At 38.5% G+C, this 14,316-nt stretch overlaps 1 protein-coding gene across 1 annotated transcript in view; it reads right to left on the reverse strand.

The window, feature by feature from the left end:
- The window catches only part of LOC127857730 (endothelial zinc finger protein induced by tumor necrosis factor alpha-like), a 67,134-nt gene that overhangs the window by 23,710 nt on the left and 29,108 nt on the right, over window positions 1-14,316 (reverse strand). The window contains exon 4 of the mRNA XM_052394386.1: window positions 699-1,571. Coding sequence (XP_052250346.1) covers window positions 699-1,571 — 873 coding nt within the window. The remainder of the gene's footprint in view (window positions 1-698; window positions 1,572-14,316) is intronic.

The raw sequence follows: 14,316 nt of genomic DNA on the forward strand, positions 1-14,316 counted from the left end.
TCCCCTATAGGTGAAAAAACAGGCAAAATAACAACATAAAAAGCAAAAAAATAAAATATTCACAGATATGAGACAAAGAGTAATCAACCAGTATTAAACATTTTTTTTTATCTCAAGTTGAAATTATACACTTACCTGTGTATCACTGCACCACTAGAAGCATACCTAAACAGTATTGTGTGATACCTATTTACATTACAAACAACAGATAAGATAAGCTAATACAAAATGCCTGTCTTCATCAGAAAAATGTTTTCACGCTACGCGACTTCAAAGTGGCTTTTTTGTAATTGCAAGAAACTAATTTAAGATCATAGTGTATAACTGTATTGAAGGTAACACAGTAATACAAACAATTGACAATCTGCCCCATGGAAATGAGCCAGCCTAAGGACATGTTTCTTGTGCACTCAAGACCACATCTTTGTTTACTAACGAGAGAGCATTTCTTGTTATTTACTTTTTTTTAAATTGATTGCTAGCATATACAGTCAAGGGACCAGGCCTAATTCCCAAAATAGTGGGAAAAAACACTGCTACATATATCTTAACAAAAGTATTCTGTGTTTTGAAACAGAATTTTCCAATATTAAACTAAAACCCACAAGAGAACTTATGTCAAGTCATCAGATGCTTTCCACCTTCACATGAAACAAAGATGTGGTCGTTTAACAATAAAAAGGAAAAGAGTCACTTACTGTATCCTGCCATATCGCCAGGTCCCCCTGCCGCCCCTCCTTGCATGCCCTGGCCCCAGTCCTGGGACCCCATGGGATCCCCTCCAGGGGCTTGCCCCAGGGCCTGGCCAAGCTCCACGCCAGTTATCTCTAAGTCCATATCTCCTTCGTCCACTGTTTCAAGCTTAACACTCACATTGGGGTCCTCAGAATCTCCAAGAATTGCACTGGTGTGACCTTCCTGAACACTGTCGTTGGTGGTTAAAGTTGAACTTGTTGCGGTGGTTGGAGATATTAAACTAGACAAGTCTGAGTCAAGGCTTAGTCCGCCTGCTGGAATGCTAATATCCTGTTTGAGGTCAGATTCGTTAAGAACAGATACACTAGATTTCGAGTCATCATAGATATCCGAGCGTAAAGAAGTCTTTACTGCAGGAGACACAGGTTCACTGTTATCCCGGCTTGTAACACCGGGAGCACTTTGGTTAGATTGTTCCGCATCATCATCCTCCACTTTTATCACTTGCCCATTGGGGCCACTGGGCATTTTTTGCAATTGAGGCAGAGGCTGCTGTTTAGGGTTAGGTACGTGAGTTTGATCATAGCTTCCAGAAGAACCACGTCTCTCTGGGCGTTGAGTTGGATATGGTTCGTGGCGCGGCCCTGATGCGGGTCCCCTAATGGGCCCACCGGTGGTGACCCTTAACGCAACAGGGTGTGGAGGCCCTTGCTGATGGGGGGCATTGAAGCGCGGTGAGCGCTGGGGCATATAGGTACCACCCTGGGGCCCACCCATACCTGCATACCGTGGGGGCGTAACTGGGGCAGCACGGGCCTGGGCCTCTCTCTGTTGCTGCTTCTCTCTTTCCTTCTCTTGTTTCTTGATATGATGACCTAGAAAGGAGTGAAAACCATTTAATCCAGAATCTGTTTTGATATTACTTGTTTTCTGTTTTATCAAAGTAGTCAACCAGTAACCTACTTAGTACTATATATAGGGATAAACAAAAAGAAGGATGGCCCCAACACCATTTTTATGCCCCACTCTTTGAAAACATTTCCAAAAACCTTGGCACTTTTATGCCCCATTCTTTAAATATGCACATTCTTTTTTGTCCCTTTTTTTTTAGCCAAATTGGGAAAAACACCTTTAATGTACCAATTGGGAAAAAGAGGGCCTGAAAGGCCCAAAGTCGCTCACCTGAGCTACAAATGAACTGTCCTGTTCTGTGCAGCCCAAAATATCATTTCAACAACAGTTCTGACCACGTTTCATGAAAAGTGAACTATAAATGGCAACCCTGGCGGACATGTTTTTCAACAGACCGGAATCATTTTCAAACTCGTCCAGATATCATTTAAACAAATATTATGAACCAAGTTTCATGAAGATTGGACAATACTGTACATATGACAGTGCAGCGTTTTTTCTTTATATAGTTGGTACCGTAAAACCGCACCATTCCAAATGAGACCATTTTTCCCCAAGTTCAAAATAAAAATTCCCAATTTCAAAATAAAAATTCCGAATTAACAAAAAAATCCATTTCATAGAAAAGAAAAATTGCCGAAGATTTGCACACGCACATGTTAATCCCTTTTGTCAAAACATCCTAGTCTACACAATGAGGTCAGTATACCGGCCAAGCGTGTTTTCACAACACGCATCACTTAATCCAGTTTTTTTTGTTTACTTAGTACTGTATACAGCATACAATAGCTGCTTCAATAATAAACTATCGAAAAGACCATTACGATAAAGATACAGCATGTTTAATGGAAATTAATTTTTTAATTTAGTTTAAATTAATAACAAATTTTTAAACCGAAATTAAACAATTTCAATTGTCTCTACGCTACATAGTTTTTATACAAAAATCAATAGGCCTATGCTTTCCATGCGGTAACGTGACGTTTAACATGAGCGGCTTAATTTTCGCGCGCTTTTGTCGAGACAACGCAGGGGTTTTTCAGCACTATCTGCGCCTCAGGAAAACGGAGGCATTCCCAAAGCAAACGGACATGATCCCAAACCGAAATTATTTTTAAACAAGATGTGTTTGTGAAACACAATGTCCCCCTATATGATGTTTGACCTTGTAGGATGACCTTGACCTTGTGAAGGATGACCTTGACCTTTCACCACTCAAAATGTGCAGCTCCATGAGATACACATGCATGCCAAATATCAAGTTGCTATCTTCAATATTGCAAAAGAATTCATAAAATAAGCGATTTGGGCCAAATATATTTGACCTCTGACCTTGAAGGATGACCTTGACCTTGACCTTACACCACTCAAAATGTGCAGCTCCATGAGATGCACATGCATGCCAAATATCAAGTTGCTATCTTCAATATTGCAAACGTATTTATAAAATAAGCGATTTGGGCCACATATATTTGACCTCTGACCTTGACGGATGACCTTGACCTTGACCTTTCACCACTCAAAATGTGCAGCTCCATGAGATACACATGCATGCCAAATATCAAGTTGCTATCTTCAATATTGCAAAAGTATTCATAAACTGAGCGATTTTGGCCACATATTTGACCTCTGACCTTGAAGGATGACCTTGACCTTTCACTACTCAAAATGTGCAGCTTCATGAGATACACATGCATGCCAAATATGAAGTTGCTATCTTCAATATAGCAAAAGTTATTGCAAAATGTTAAAGTTGGCGCAAACAGACCAACAGACCAACAGACAGACCAACAGACAGGGCAAAAACAATATGTCCCCCACTACTATAGTGGGGGACATAAAAATCCCAATTTCCAAAAAATGTGTATTATGACTAATAATTATTCGATTATGAGAAAGAAGTGTCTTATGACTTATCATAATTAGATTAATATTAACCTGCTGTGCTCCCATTACCACACAAACCCAACTTACTCGATGCTTACCTGCATTGAAGGTCTAGACCTGAATGACAAAACATTGGAGGAGCTGTGTGATGCTTTCAAAAACAGAAAGCAGTGAAAAAAAGAGATTGCCAAGCAATATGGTCCCCTACCAGTGAAACTCCACGATTGTGAGTAAAAAAAAAAACAAGGGCTGTTTGTAAAACATGCATGCCCCCCATATGGGCTCTCAGTTGTAGTGACAGCCATTGTGTGAATATGTTTTTTGTCACTGTGACCTTGACCTTTGACCTAGTGTTCTGAAAATCCATAGGGGTCATCTGCGAGTCATGATCAATGTACCTATGAAGTTTCATGATCCTAGCCATAAGCTTTCTTGAGTTATCATCGGGAAACCATTTAACTATTTTGGGTCACTGTGACCTTGACCTTTGACCTAGTGACCTGAAAATCAATAGGGGTCATCTGCCTGTCATGATCAATGTACCTATCAAGTTTCATGATCCTAGGCATAAGCGCTCTTGAGTTATCATATGGAAACCATTTTACTATTTCGAGTCACTGTGACCTTGACCTTTGACCTAGTGACCTCAAAATCAATAGGGGTCATCTGCTAGTCATGATCAATCTACCTATCATATTTCATGATCCTAGGCATAAGCGTTCTTGAGCTATCATCCAGAAACAATTTTACTATTTCCGGTCACCATGACCTTGACCTTTGACCTAGTGACCTGAAAATCAATAGGGGTCATCTGCAAGTCATGATCAATGTACCTATGAAGTTTCATGATTCTAGGCATAAGCGTTCTTGAGTTACCATCCGGAAACCAATTTACTATTTCGGGTCACAGTGACCTTGACCTTTGACCTAGTGACCTCAAAATCAATAGGGGTCATCTGCGAGTCATGATCAATCTACCTATTAAGTTTCATGATCCTAGGCATAAGCGTTCTTGAGTTATCATCCGGAAACCATTTTACTATTTCGGGTCACCGTGACCTTGACCTTTGACCTAGTGACCTGGAAATCAATAGGGGTCATCTGCGAGTCATGATCAATCTACCTATCAAGTTCCATGATCCTAGGCATAAGCGTTCTTGAGTTATCATCCGGAAACTATTTTACTATTTCGGGTCACTGTGACCTTGACCTTTGACCTAGTGACCTCAAAATCAATAGGGGTCATCTGCGAGTCATGATCAATGTACCTATGAAGTTTAATGATCCTAGGCCCAAGCGTTCTTGAGTTATCATCCGGAAACGACCTGGTGGACAGACGGACAGACCGACTGACCGACATGTGCAAAGCAATATACACCCTCTTCTTCGAAGGGGGGCATAAAAATTGTTTTTTTATTTGTTGCCATAGCAACCAGAATTTTTGACGTAGGCACAAAATGAAATGACGTGCATAATCTCCATATTGCCATCTATCCATGTTTCAAGTTTCATGAAAAAATATTAAGAACTTTTAAAGTTATCGCAAGATCCAGAAAAGTGTGACGGACTGACAAGACAGACTGACAAGACAGACTGACAGACAGACGAAGTGCAAACTATAAGTCCCCTCCGGTTTCACTGGTAGGGGACAATCATGCTGTAACTTGTGTGACTAACCATTGTTTGTTTGGGTAAAAAATATCTGCTATAGGTTTTTGACTGTACATTTCTTTTCTCAGAGTGTAACTGAAACTGAAAGACAAATTGCAGTACTTAAACGTTGAACATGCCCAATATTGCATGTGTTTACATAAAGAAGACAAAATAACAAAAAAAAACAAGAGCACCGCCTTGCGGGTGCAGACCGCTCATCTATTTTCTTTTTAAAGGTGAAGGGACTCTCATTTTCAATCACAAAGGAGGGAGGAGTGGAGTGAAGAGGGGTGTATAGTGTGGGGTTGTGGACATTTATTACATTATCTTCCAAAAAAGCGAAAAAAAAAAAAAAAAAAAAAAAAAAAATCGGGGGGGGGGGGGGGGTATAGTGTGAGGGTGTGGTGATAATTTGTGAGATGATCTTAAAAAAAAAAAAAAAAAAAAAAAAAAAAAAAATCAAAAAAAAAATTTGGGGGGGGGGTGGGGGGGGTGGGGTGGGGGTATAGTGTGAGGGTGTGGTGGTCATTTGTGAGATGATCTTATAAAAAAAAAAAAAAAAAAAAAAATTAGGGGGGGGGGGGGAGGGGGGGAGGGGGGGGAGGGCACGGGGGATGGTTTGGGTGAAGTCTATTGTGGTATGTCAGGTAAGAGTAGTTTCATCAAAGTATCAATCAAATCTAATCATAAATAAAGAAGTTATGGCAATTTTAGCAAAATTTAATAATTTGACCTTGAGAGTCAAGGTCATTCAAAGGTCAAAGTAAAATTCAAGTTGCCAGGTACAGTAACCTCATGATAGCATGTAAGTATTTGAAGTTTGAAAGCAATAGCCTTGATACTTCGAGTGGATCGAAACACAAAATTTAACCATATATTAAAAGTTACTAAGTCAAAAAAGGGCCATAATTCCGTAACAATGACAACCAGAGTTATGCAACTTGTCCTTTTACTGTACCCTTATGATAGTTTGTGAGTGTTCCAAGTATGAAAGCAATATCTATGATACTTTAGGGGTAAAGTGACCAAAACATAAATCTTAACCAAATTTTCAATTTTCTAAGTATAAAGGGCCCATAATTCCGTCCAAATGCCAGTCAGAGTTACATAACTTTGCCTGCACCGTCCCCTTATGATAGTTCATAAATCTTGCAAGTATGAAAGCAATAGCTTTGATACTGTAGGAATAAAGTGGACCTAAACACAAAACTTAATCAAATTTTCAATTTTCTAAGTATAAAAAGGGCACATAATTCTGTCAAAATGCCAGTCAGAGTTACATTACTTTGCCTGCACAGTCCCCTTATGATAGTTAGTAAGTGTTGCAAGTATGAAAGCAATAGCTTTGATGCTTAAGGAATAAAATGGACCTAAACACAAAACTTAACCAAAATTGTCAATTTTCTAAGTATAAAAAGGGCACATAATTCTGTCAAAATGCATGCCAGAGTTATCTAACTTTGCCTGCCCAGTCCCCTCATGATAGTAAGTAAGTGTACCAAGTTTGAATGCAATAGCATTGATACTTACTGAGAAAAGTGGAACTAAACGCAAAACTTAACCAAAATTTGCAATTTTTTAAGTACAAAAAGGGCACATAATTCTGTCAAAATGCACGCCAGAGTTATCTAACTTTGCCTGCCTAGTCCCCTCATGATAGTAAGTAAGTGTACCAAGTTTGAATGCAATAGCATTGATACTTTCTGAGAAAAGTGGACCTAAACGCAAAACTTAACCGGACGCCGACGCCAACGCCAACGCCAACGCCAACGCCAACGCCGACGCCAAGGTGATGACAATAGCTCATAATTTTTTTTCAAAAAATAGATGAGCTAATAAAAAAAAATGTTAAACCACTGACTTATTTAAGCATGATAAATTCACAATGTTTTCCCAAAATGAGCCGTTTCATCGAAGCAAAAATTCCCAAAATGGACAATTTTGTCGATAAAAAATTCTCCATTTGGTCAGACTCCTTTTCCCAAAATAGGCAGAAAAAACCCTGCAAAGGAAATATGCATGTGTAATGTTTATGTGAAGTTAGAATTTGATAACGTCGCATTAACATGAAAATTGAAAAGTGTGCTTTGGATTACAAATTTAACAAGCAAATTCATTGAATTGATATCCCCCACCAATATGCTTCTGGACACAAAAGTGTTATATTTGACACTCAAAAAAGCATTTTTTTCAAGATACAAAGGGCCATAACTCCATTATTAACAGATGGTGTACAATGCCATTTGGTGTGCATCATCCTCTTCACCATCAGGGGTGTGATTGAGGTGAAGTCTGAGAGGAGGAAAATTCTGTAGACTGATTTTGACTACCGGAATCGGGTACATAATGCAATGACAAACCTTAAAACAGACATTTTAATAAACACCATCTAAAACTTATCAACAAGATTTTTTATGAAAATCTGTTTAAAATCACTTAAAATGTTATGCCAAGTCACCAGTATTAATTGTGATCAAAATCAATGAGTATTCCAATACCTGTGAACGATAACGGCAATCTTTCGTTTGAGCTCAATGCCTTTAAATTCTACATAAGGTCTACACAACTAATGACAATTTACCAGTTTACGTAGTTCAAGATTGGTAGCATATGACTTCAGGCTCAGCCTTACCAAGACATTATGTGAAAATACTGAGCTCAAGCCGAGGATTGAACCCACGACCTCCAGAGTGGTAGTCAGACACTTTAACCACGTCGCTAAAGAGCTAGCCCAACAGCAAGGCTGTTGAAAGTGACCTTATTTCACTACACTCCTCCCCCTTTTAATTTTTCAAAACCCAGACACGCCCACTACAGCATGTCTTGCATCCGCATGGCCCTCCCAGAAACCATTAAACAGCTCAGACCCATTCCCGCATTCACAGTTCTTTTTTTGCCTCGTCGCCATTAATGTGAAAATACTGAGCTCAAGCCGGGGATTGAACACACGAACACCAGAGTGGTAGTCAGACACTTTAACCACGTCGCTAAAGAGCTAGCCCAACAGCAAGGCTGTTGGAAGTGACCTTATTTCACAACAGACAGTCGATCTTCTGTACCCATTCAGCAGTGGGCCCATTCCCCCATCTCGAGAGTATATATTTTTCCCCCCAAATTTGAAAAATTCCCCTCTCTGAAGTGTAATTCAATTCTAATCAATACCTCATTTAAATATGTCTTTCGTTACGAATTTATTTACTAAAATTTTCATGAACTGCCGCATCCGCGTGTTTACTTTCTTTTAGCCTTTACTCCTTTACGGCAAACCGTACGTAGTTCACCATCACAACTTTCGCTTTACGACATCTACCGCAAACCATACGTATTCCACCATGTCGCACAACAGCAAAATATGTTGGAAAAAAATTGACAAAAATCTGTTTTAGCTTAAAACAAGATGTGTTTGTGAAACACAATGTCCCCCTATATGACGTTTGACCTTGAAGGATGACCTTGACCTTGACCCTTCACCACTCATGTGCAGCTCCAGGGCCCTCAATCTATCAAATCTGCCGCAGAATTTTGGCGGCAGTCCCCCACCTAAAGGTATACTTTTTTCCCCTTTTGGGGGGAAAAATTCCCCCTAAAAAAAAAAAAAAAAAATTTTTTTTTTTTAATAGAAAGATGTGTCTCATGAATATTAAATCTCAATTCTATTTCAATTTAATCTTTTCAAACATACTAAATTATGAAAAATGCAATGAATATAGTGCATACATGTACAAATGAAATAATGAGAGAGTAAGTAACAAAATCTCCCAAAAAGGGAAACGCCGCGTAAATTCCCCCTCCTAAGGGCTGCGGACCCCTTCCCCAATAGTGTGAGCGCCCTGAGCTCCATGAGATACACATGCATGTCAAATATAAAATTGCTAGCTTCAATATTGCAGAAGTTACATTACATGAGCAATTTTGACCCATATATTTGACCTAGGATGACCTTGACCTTTCACCACTCAAAATGTGCAGCTCCATTAGATACACATGCATGCCAAATATCAAGTTGCTATCTTCAATATTGCAAAAGTATTATTAAAATAAGCAATTTTGGCCACATATATTTGACCTCTGACCTTGAAGGATGACCTTGACCTTTCACCACTCAAAATGTGCAGCTCCATAAGTTACACATGCATGCCAAATACAAGTTGCTATCTTCAATATTGCAAAAGTATTCATAAAATAAGCGATTTGGGCCACATATATTTGACCTCTGACCTTGAAGGATGACCTTGACCTTTCACCACTCAAAATGTGCAGCTCCATGAGATACACATGCATGCCAAATATCAAGTTGCTATATTCAATAGAGCAAAAGTTATTGCAAAATGTTAAAGTTGGCGCAAACCAACCAACAGACCAACCAACAGACAGGGAAAAAACAATATGTCCCCCACTACTATAGTGGGGGACATAAAAATTGATGTTGTGTTTAAACAAGCACAACTTAGTCAGCTACACTTGAGTCCCTGATAAGACTTATAATGTCTGCACAAATTGGCAGAAAAGCCAAGAAATGTTGAACTTTGAACATGAACATAACATGTTGATGAAAAAAAAAAAAATTGGAATAATGTTTTTCTCTCTACGTATGGTGAATTATAGTGTTAAAACTTGATTTTGTACTGTTATTTGCTATGCATTGAAATTTCCCCTTTTTCCCCTGTTAAGCGCGAATTCCCCCCACCCCCCCTCAGGGGACCCGACCCCTTTCCCCCAAAACTGAAAAAAAAACAATGTTCAGAACAAGATGTGTTTGTGAAACACAATGTCCCCCTATATGACGTTTGACCTTGAAGGATGGCCTTGACCTTGACCCTTCACCACTCAAAATGTGCAGCTCCTTGAAATACACACGCATTTCAAAATATAAAATTGCTAGCTTCAATATTGCAGAAGTGACATTACATGAGCAATTTTGACCCATATATTTGACCTTGAAGGATGACCTTGACCTTTCACCACTCAAAATGTGCAGCTCCATGTCATAAACATCAGTGATTTTTTTTGCTTTTTTTTCTTACAGCCTGTGCCTTTTGGATTGGGAAAATTAGCGCGATAAACCATGAAATTGGGAAAAATAGCGCGATAAACCATGAAATTGGGAAACATTATAAATATGATTATAAGAACAGAATTAAAATTATTAAAGTATGTTTGACAGCATTTTTATATTATAAAGTACTAATTTAATGTGTTCTTACAATGAAGACAATGTTAAGTTAATATCCTTCCACATTCATATTGAACTTGCAATAATCTATAGAGATTCTTAAATATACCATTTAATCATAACCTCTTTAATAGTAAGAATTTAATTCAGTATTCTTTTAAATTAAATATCATATGGTGAAAACATTAACACATATATATAAAAAAAAACGCTTTAGTGGTCTTGCTATGTTAATGATGTATTATATGGAGTTAAAATAATTTATTTCATTTCTTTACCTTTCAACATCTTGCACTTCAATGCTATTTCAGTAAACTGTAAAGCGTGACAAACATAATAAAGCAGAATATGCATATGAATCTGATTTTACACAGATCCACTAACATATAAATCATATCACGTTTGTCTCTTTCCATTTTCGAACGATACTCATCTTAGATGCATTAACTTTGTGAGTAACGGTAGACTAACTCCAATTTCCCAACACTGATTTCCGTGATGCACATTCACTGTGAAGATTTGTAATAAATATTTGTTGTTTTTATCTCAAACGTTATATTTTGCGTTAATTGACACACGCATTAAATTATTCCGTAATAACCATATGATATCCGTTGTTAATTTAAATGTTATTTATCATTTTCGCCGCGCATCGCAAATTTCTCGTCTGCTTGCCGCCATCTTGGGCGTGTGTAAAAACAGGCGTTTACAATCGGGATACATCGACTATCGTCGGTATCCTCCGCAATATAGAGAGAGATGTGTAAAGCAAAGTAAAATCGTATTCGGCTAAATTCGCGAAAAATACGTAAGTCAGTTGTTTTTCGGCGACGACTCGGCAACTCGATCGGCACTCGTTCGAAATTATTGCTAAATTACATTGTAATCTTATTGGCTTTATTGGGAAAATGTTGTCTTTTTTGGGGAAATTTTAATCAAATTTTTGGGAAAAAACGTCATTTTTTGCAATTGGGAAGCAGCCGAATATCGGCTGTAATTTCTGGCAAAAAAAATCACTGAACATGCATGCCAAATATCAAGTTGCTATCTTCAATATTGCAAAAGCATTCATAAAATAAGCGATTTGGGCCACATATATTTGACCTCTGACCTTGAAGGATGACCTTGACCTTTCACCACTCAAAATGTGCAGCTCCATGAGATACACATGCATGCCAAATATGAAGTTGCTATCTTCAATATAGCAAAAGTTATTGCAAAATGTTAAAGTTGGCGCAAACCAACAGACCAACCAACAGACCAACCAACCAACCGACAGGGCAAAAACAATATGTCCCCCACTACTATAGTGGGGGATATAAAAAGGTATCAATGTTCACTTCGCTTTCTGATTTATATCCACTGTTGTCTATTCCTTTTCCCATTAAATTTTGTTTTTAAATAATTGTTAAATCTCCGACATATTGTGAGATTCGTTCGTTTGTCTTCATTAACGTTTCACAAAGGCGCCATTTTCAATCGAATCAGCAAAGAAATATGAAACACATTTTAAAAGACCGATTTTAATTGGAAGATTAGAAAACGACAGCCAATGGCATCGCTCATTTCAAAAAATGCTAAGACAGAATACCAGTGTTATATGCGGAGAGTTTTAGCAGGCCGCCAATTTTTCGGGCCACTTATGAAATACACCAGCGGATTCCGTCCTACTTTCACCCATTTTTTTTTTAATTTACACGAATCACGGAAATTACCCCTGACAACCAGATCCGCTGAAATCCGCGGAAAAATCACACCCCTGACCATATATATACTCATACCAAGTTTCAACGAAATCCGCCAAAGCACTTCCAAGATATGGCTCTGGACACAAAAGTGCCGGATGGGCGGACGGAAAGACAAATGGAAAGACAAATGGAAAGACAAATGGAAAGACGGACAACGCCAAAACAATATCCCTACGCCTATGGCGGGGGGTAATAACGGTCATTTGAGAATGCAACCGAACATTTTGAGTTTTAGTTAATTAATAAAATATTTATTTGTAAAAACGTTTACGTGTCGAAATACGAAATAAATGTTTTGACAACATTAAGCATGAAACGTACAATTTCCACGAGGAATGCACCAGGTTGCCATCAGCAGTCTTATAAGTAACTGCCATGATTTTTTCGTGGAGGAGTACACCGTAATGACTGATAAGTGCAGGGGTTTTTCTGCCTACTTTGGGAAAAGGAGTCTGACCAAATTGGGAATTTTTTATCGACAAAATTGCCCTTTTGGAAATTTTTGTTTCGTGAAACAGCTCATTTTGGGAAAAAAAATTTAATTAATCATGCTTAAATAAGTCTGTGGTTTAACAATTTTCTTTATATAAACACATGCAAAACAAACACTGCCCAAACACAAGTTACAGCAACATTTTTGGCCGAGATAAAATAGAGTCATGGGTATTTCATTTCATACTTTAATGTATTAAATGACGATTGAACTACAACTTTCTTACAAGGCTCTGAGCATTCAGTTGCCGATTTTATGATTGACGGCCCTGGCATTACTTCTGTTGCTGTTACATTTTGCTGTGTATCGTCCGAGCCTGTCTGTTCAGGGTTACTCGCGGCAGTAATTTCGGAAGATTCTGAGCGTTTCGAAAACATCGATGATATCGTTACACATCCTTAAGCGTCTATTTTTTGTGTTTTTTTAATGTAATATTTACTATTGTGCAAAGCCACGATTGAAAATAAGCGTCTACAGATATGGTATAGAATGTGTATTGTGCGGCTCTATATACTCTTGTATAATGCCGAACAGTTCGAACGTCATCGCGGAGAGTAAATGCATCCGGCAAATACACCAAAAAATCTGTGTCACTAAAGGCTTTATTCTTCGCGAATGAAGGGAAGTCACTCTTTCGATATAAATTATGTTTACTTTTTACGATTTTGGAGGATTTTATTTTTTGAAATTGGGAAAAATGCAATCAAAATTCGATTGGGAACGGGTTCGTTTCCTTTTGAATGCCTCCGTTTCCCGAAGGCGCAGACAGTGCTGAAAAACCCCTGAAGTGTGGTAGGTATAGCAACGCCAACAAACTGCCACAAAGCCACTGACATTATCCATTGGTAGTGAAACTGTGTTATTCACGCACAAATTATTCACAATCATTTGCATCTTCAGTGCCTTGTAACCAATTTTGGTGTAATACGAAAACAGCCAAACAAATAACCGATGCTGATTATCACTCGCGCATTAATACAAGAGCACCGCATAACGGGTGCCACACTCGGCTGCGAAAGCTTGTCAAAATTATTTAAATTTTTTTAGGGGTTAGAGGTCACAGTGACCTTGACCTTTGACCTAGAGACCCAAAAATGGGTGCGGCTTGTAAAGCTCATCAAGGTGCATCTACATATAAAGTTTCAAAGTTGTAGGTGGAAGCACTTTGATTTTAGAGCAAAATGTCAAGGTTTTAGCACGACGCCAGCGGACAGCACGACAACGACGAGCTGGCTATGACAATACCTAGGGTTTTCTCCGAAAACAGCCGAGCTAAAAATTGGGACTTTAAAAATTGGGGAATATGTATTAATTATCGAGTCCAGTGCATAGTTGTCAGATGTAGATAATAGCAGCGTTTCACCGATGGTCAAGTTTACTAACACAAATGGTTCAATCAGAGGCAGGTTATCCTACGGAACCTGAGGCTACGAGTCCCGATTTAGACAGTTCATACTATCAATAGAGCTGCAACGATTCGATCCGATTCATCGAAAATCGATTCGAAATGCTTCGATTCGATTACGATACCAAACCTACCAAATTCGATTCGATTCTTTAACATATATACATATATATATACATAGATACGTAAAGCGCGCTGTATTCTGACTATTGACACAGGAAGGTGTAGGTTTTATCTTTAATTACGACGCGCGCAATTGGTTGCTTATTACTTTAGTTATCCAATCAATAAGCCCGTTACGGTCTACTTTCGGAAAAAGCGTCAAAATGGCTGAACAAGTTGTTGCCGA

Source organism: Dreissena polymorpha, chromosome 14, assembly GCF_020536995.1.
Source record: "Dreissena polymorpha isolate Duluth1 chromosome 14, UMN_Dpol_1.0, whole genome shotgun sequence".
Lineage (NCBI taxonomy): Eukaryota > Metazoa > Mollusca > Bivalvia > Myida > Dreissenidae > Dreissena > Dreissena polymorpha.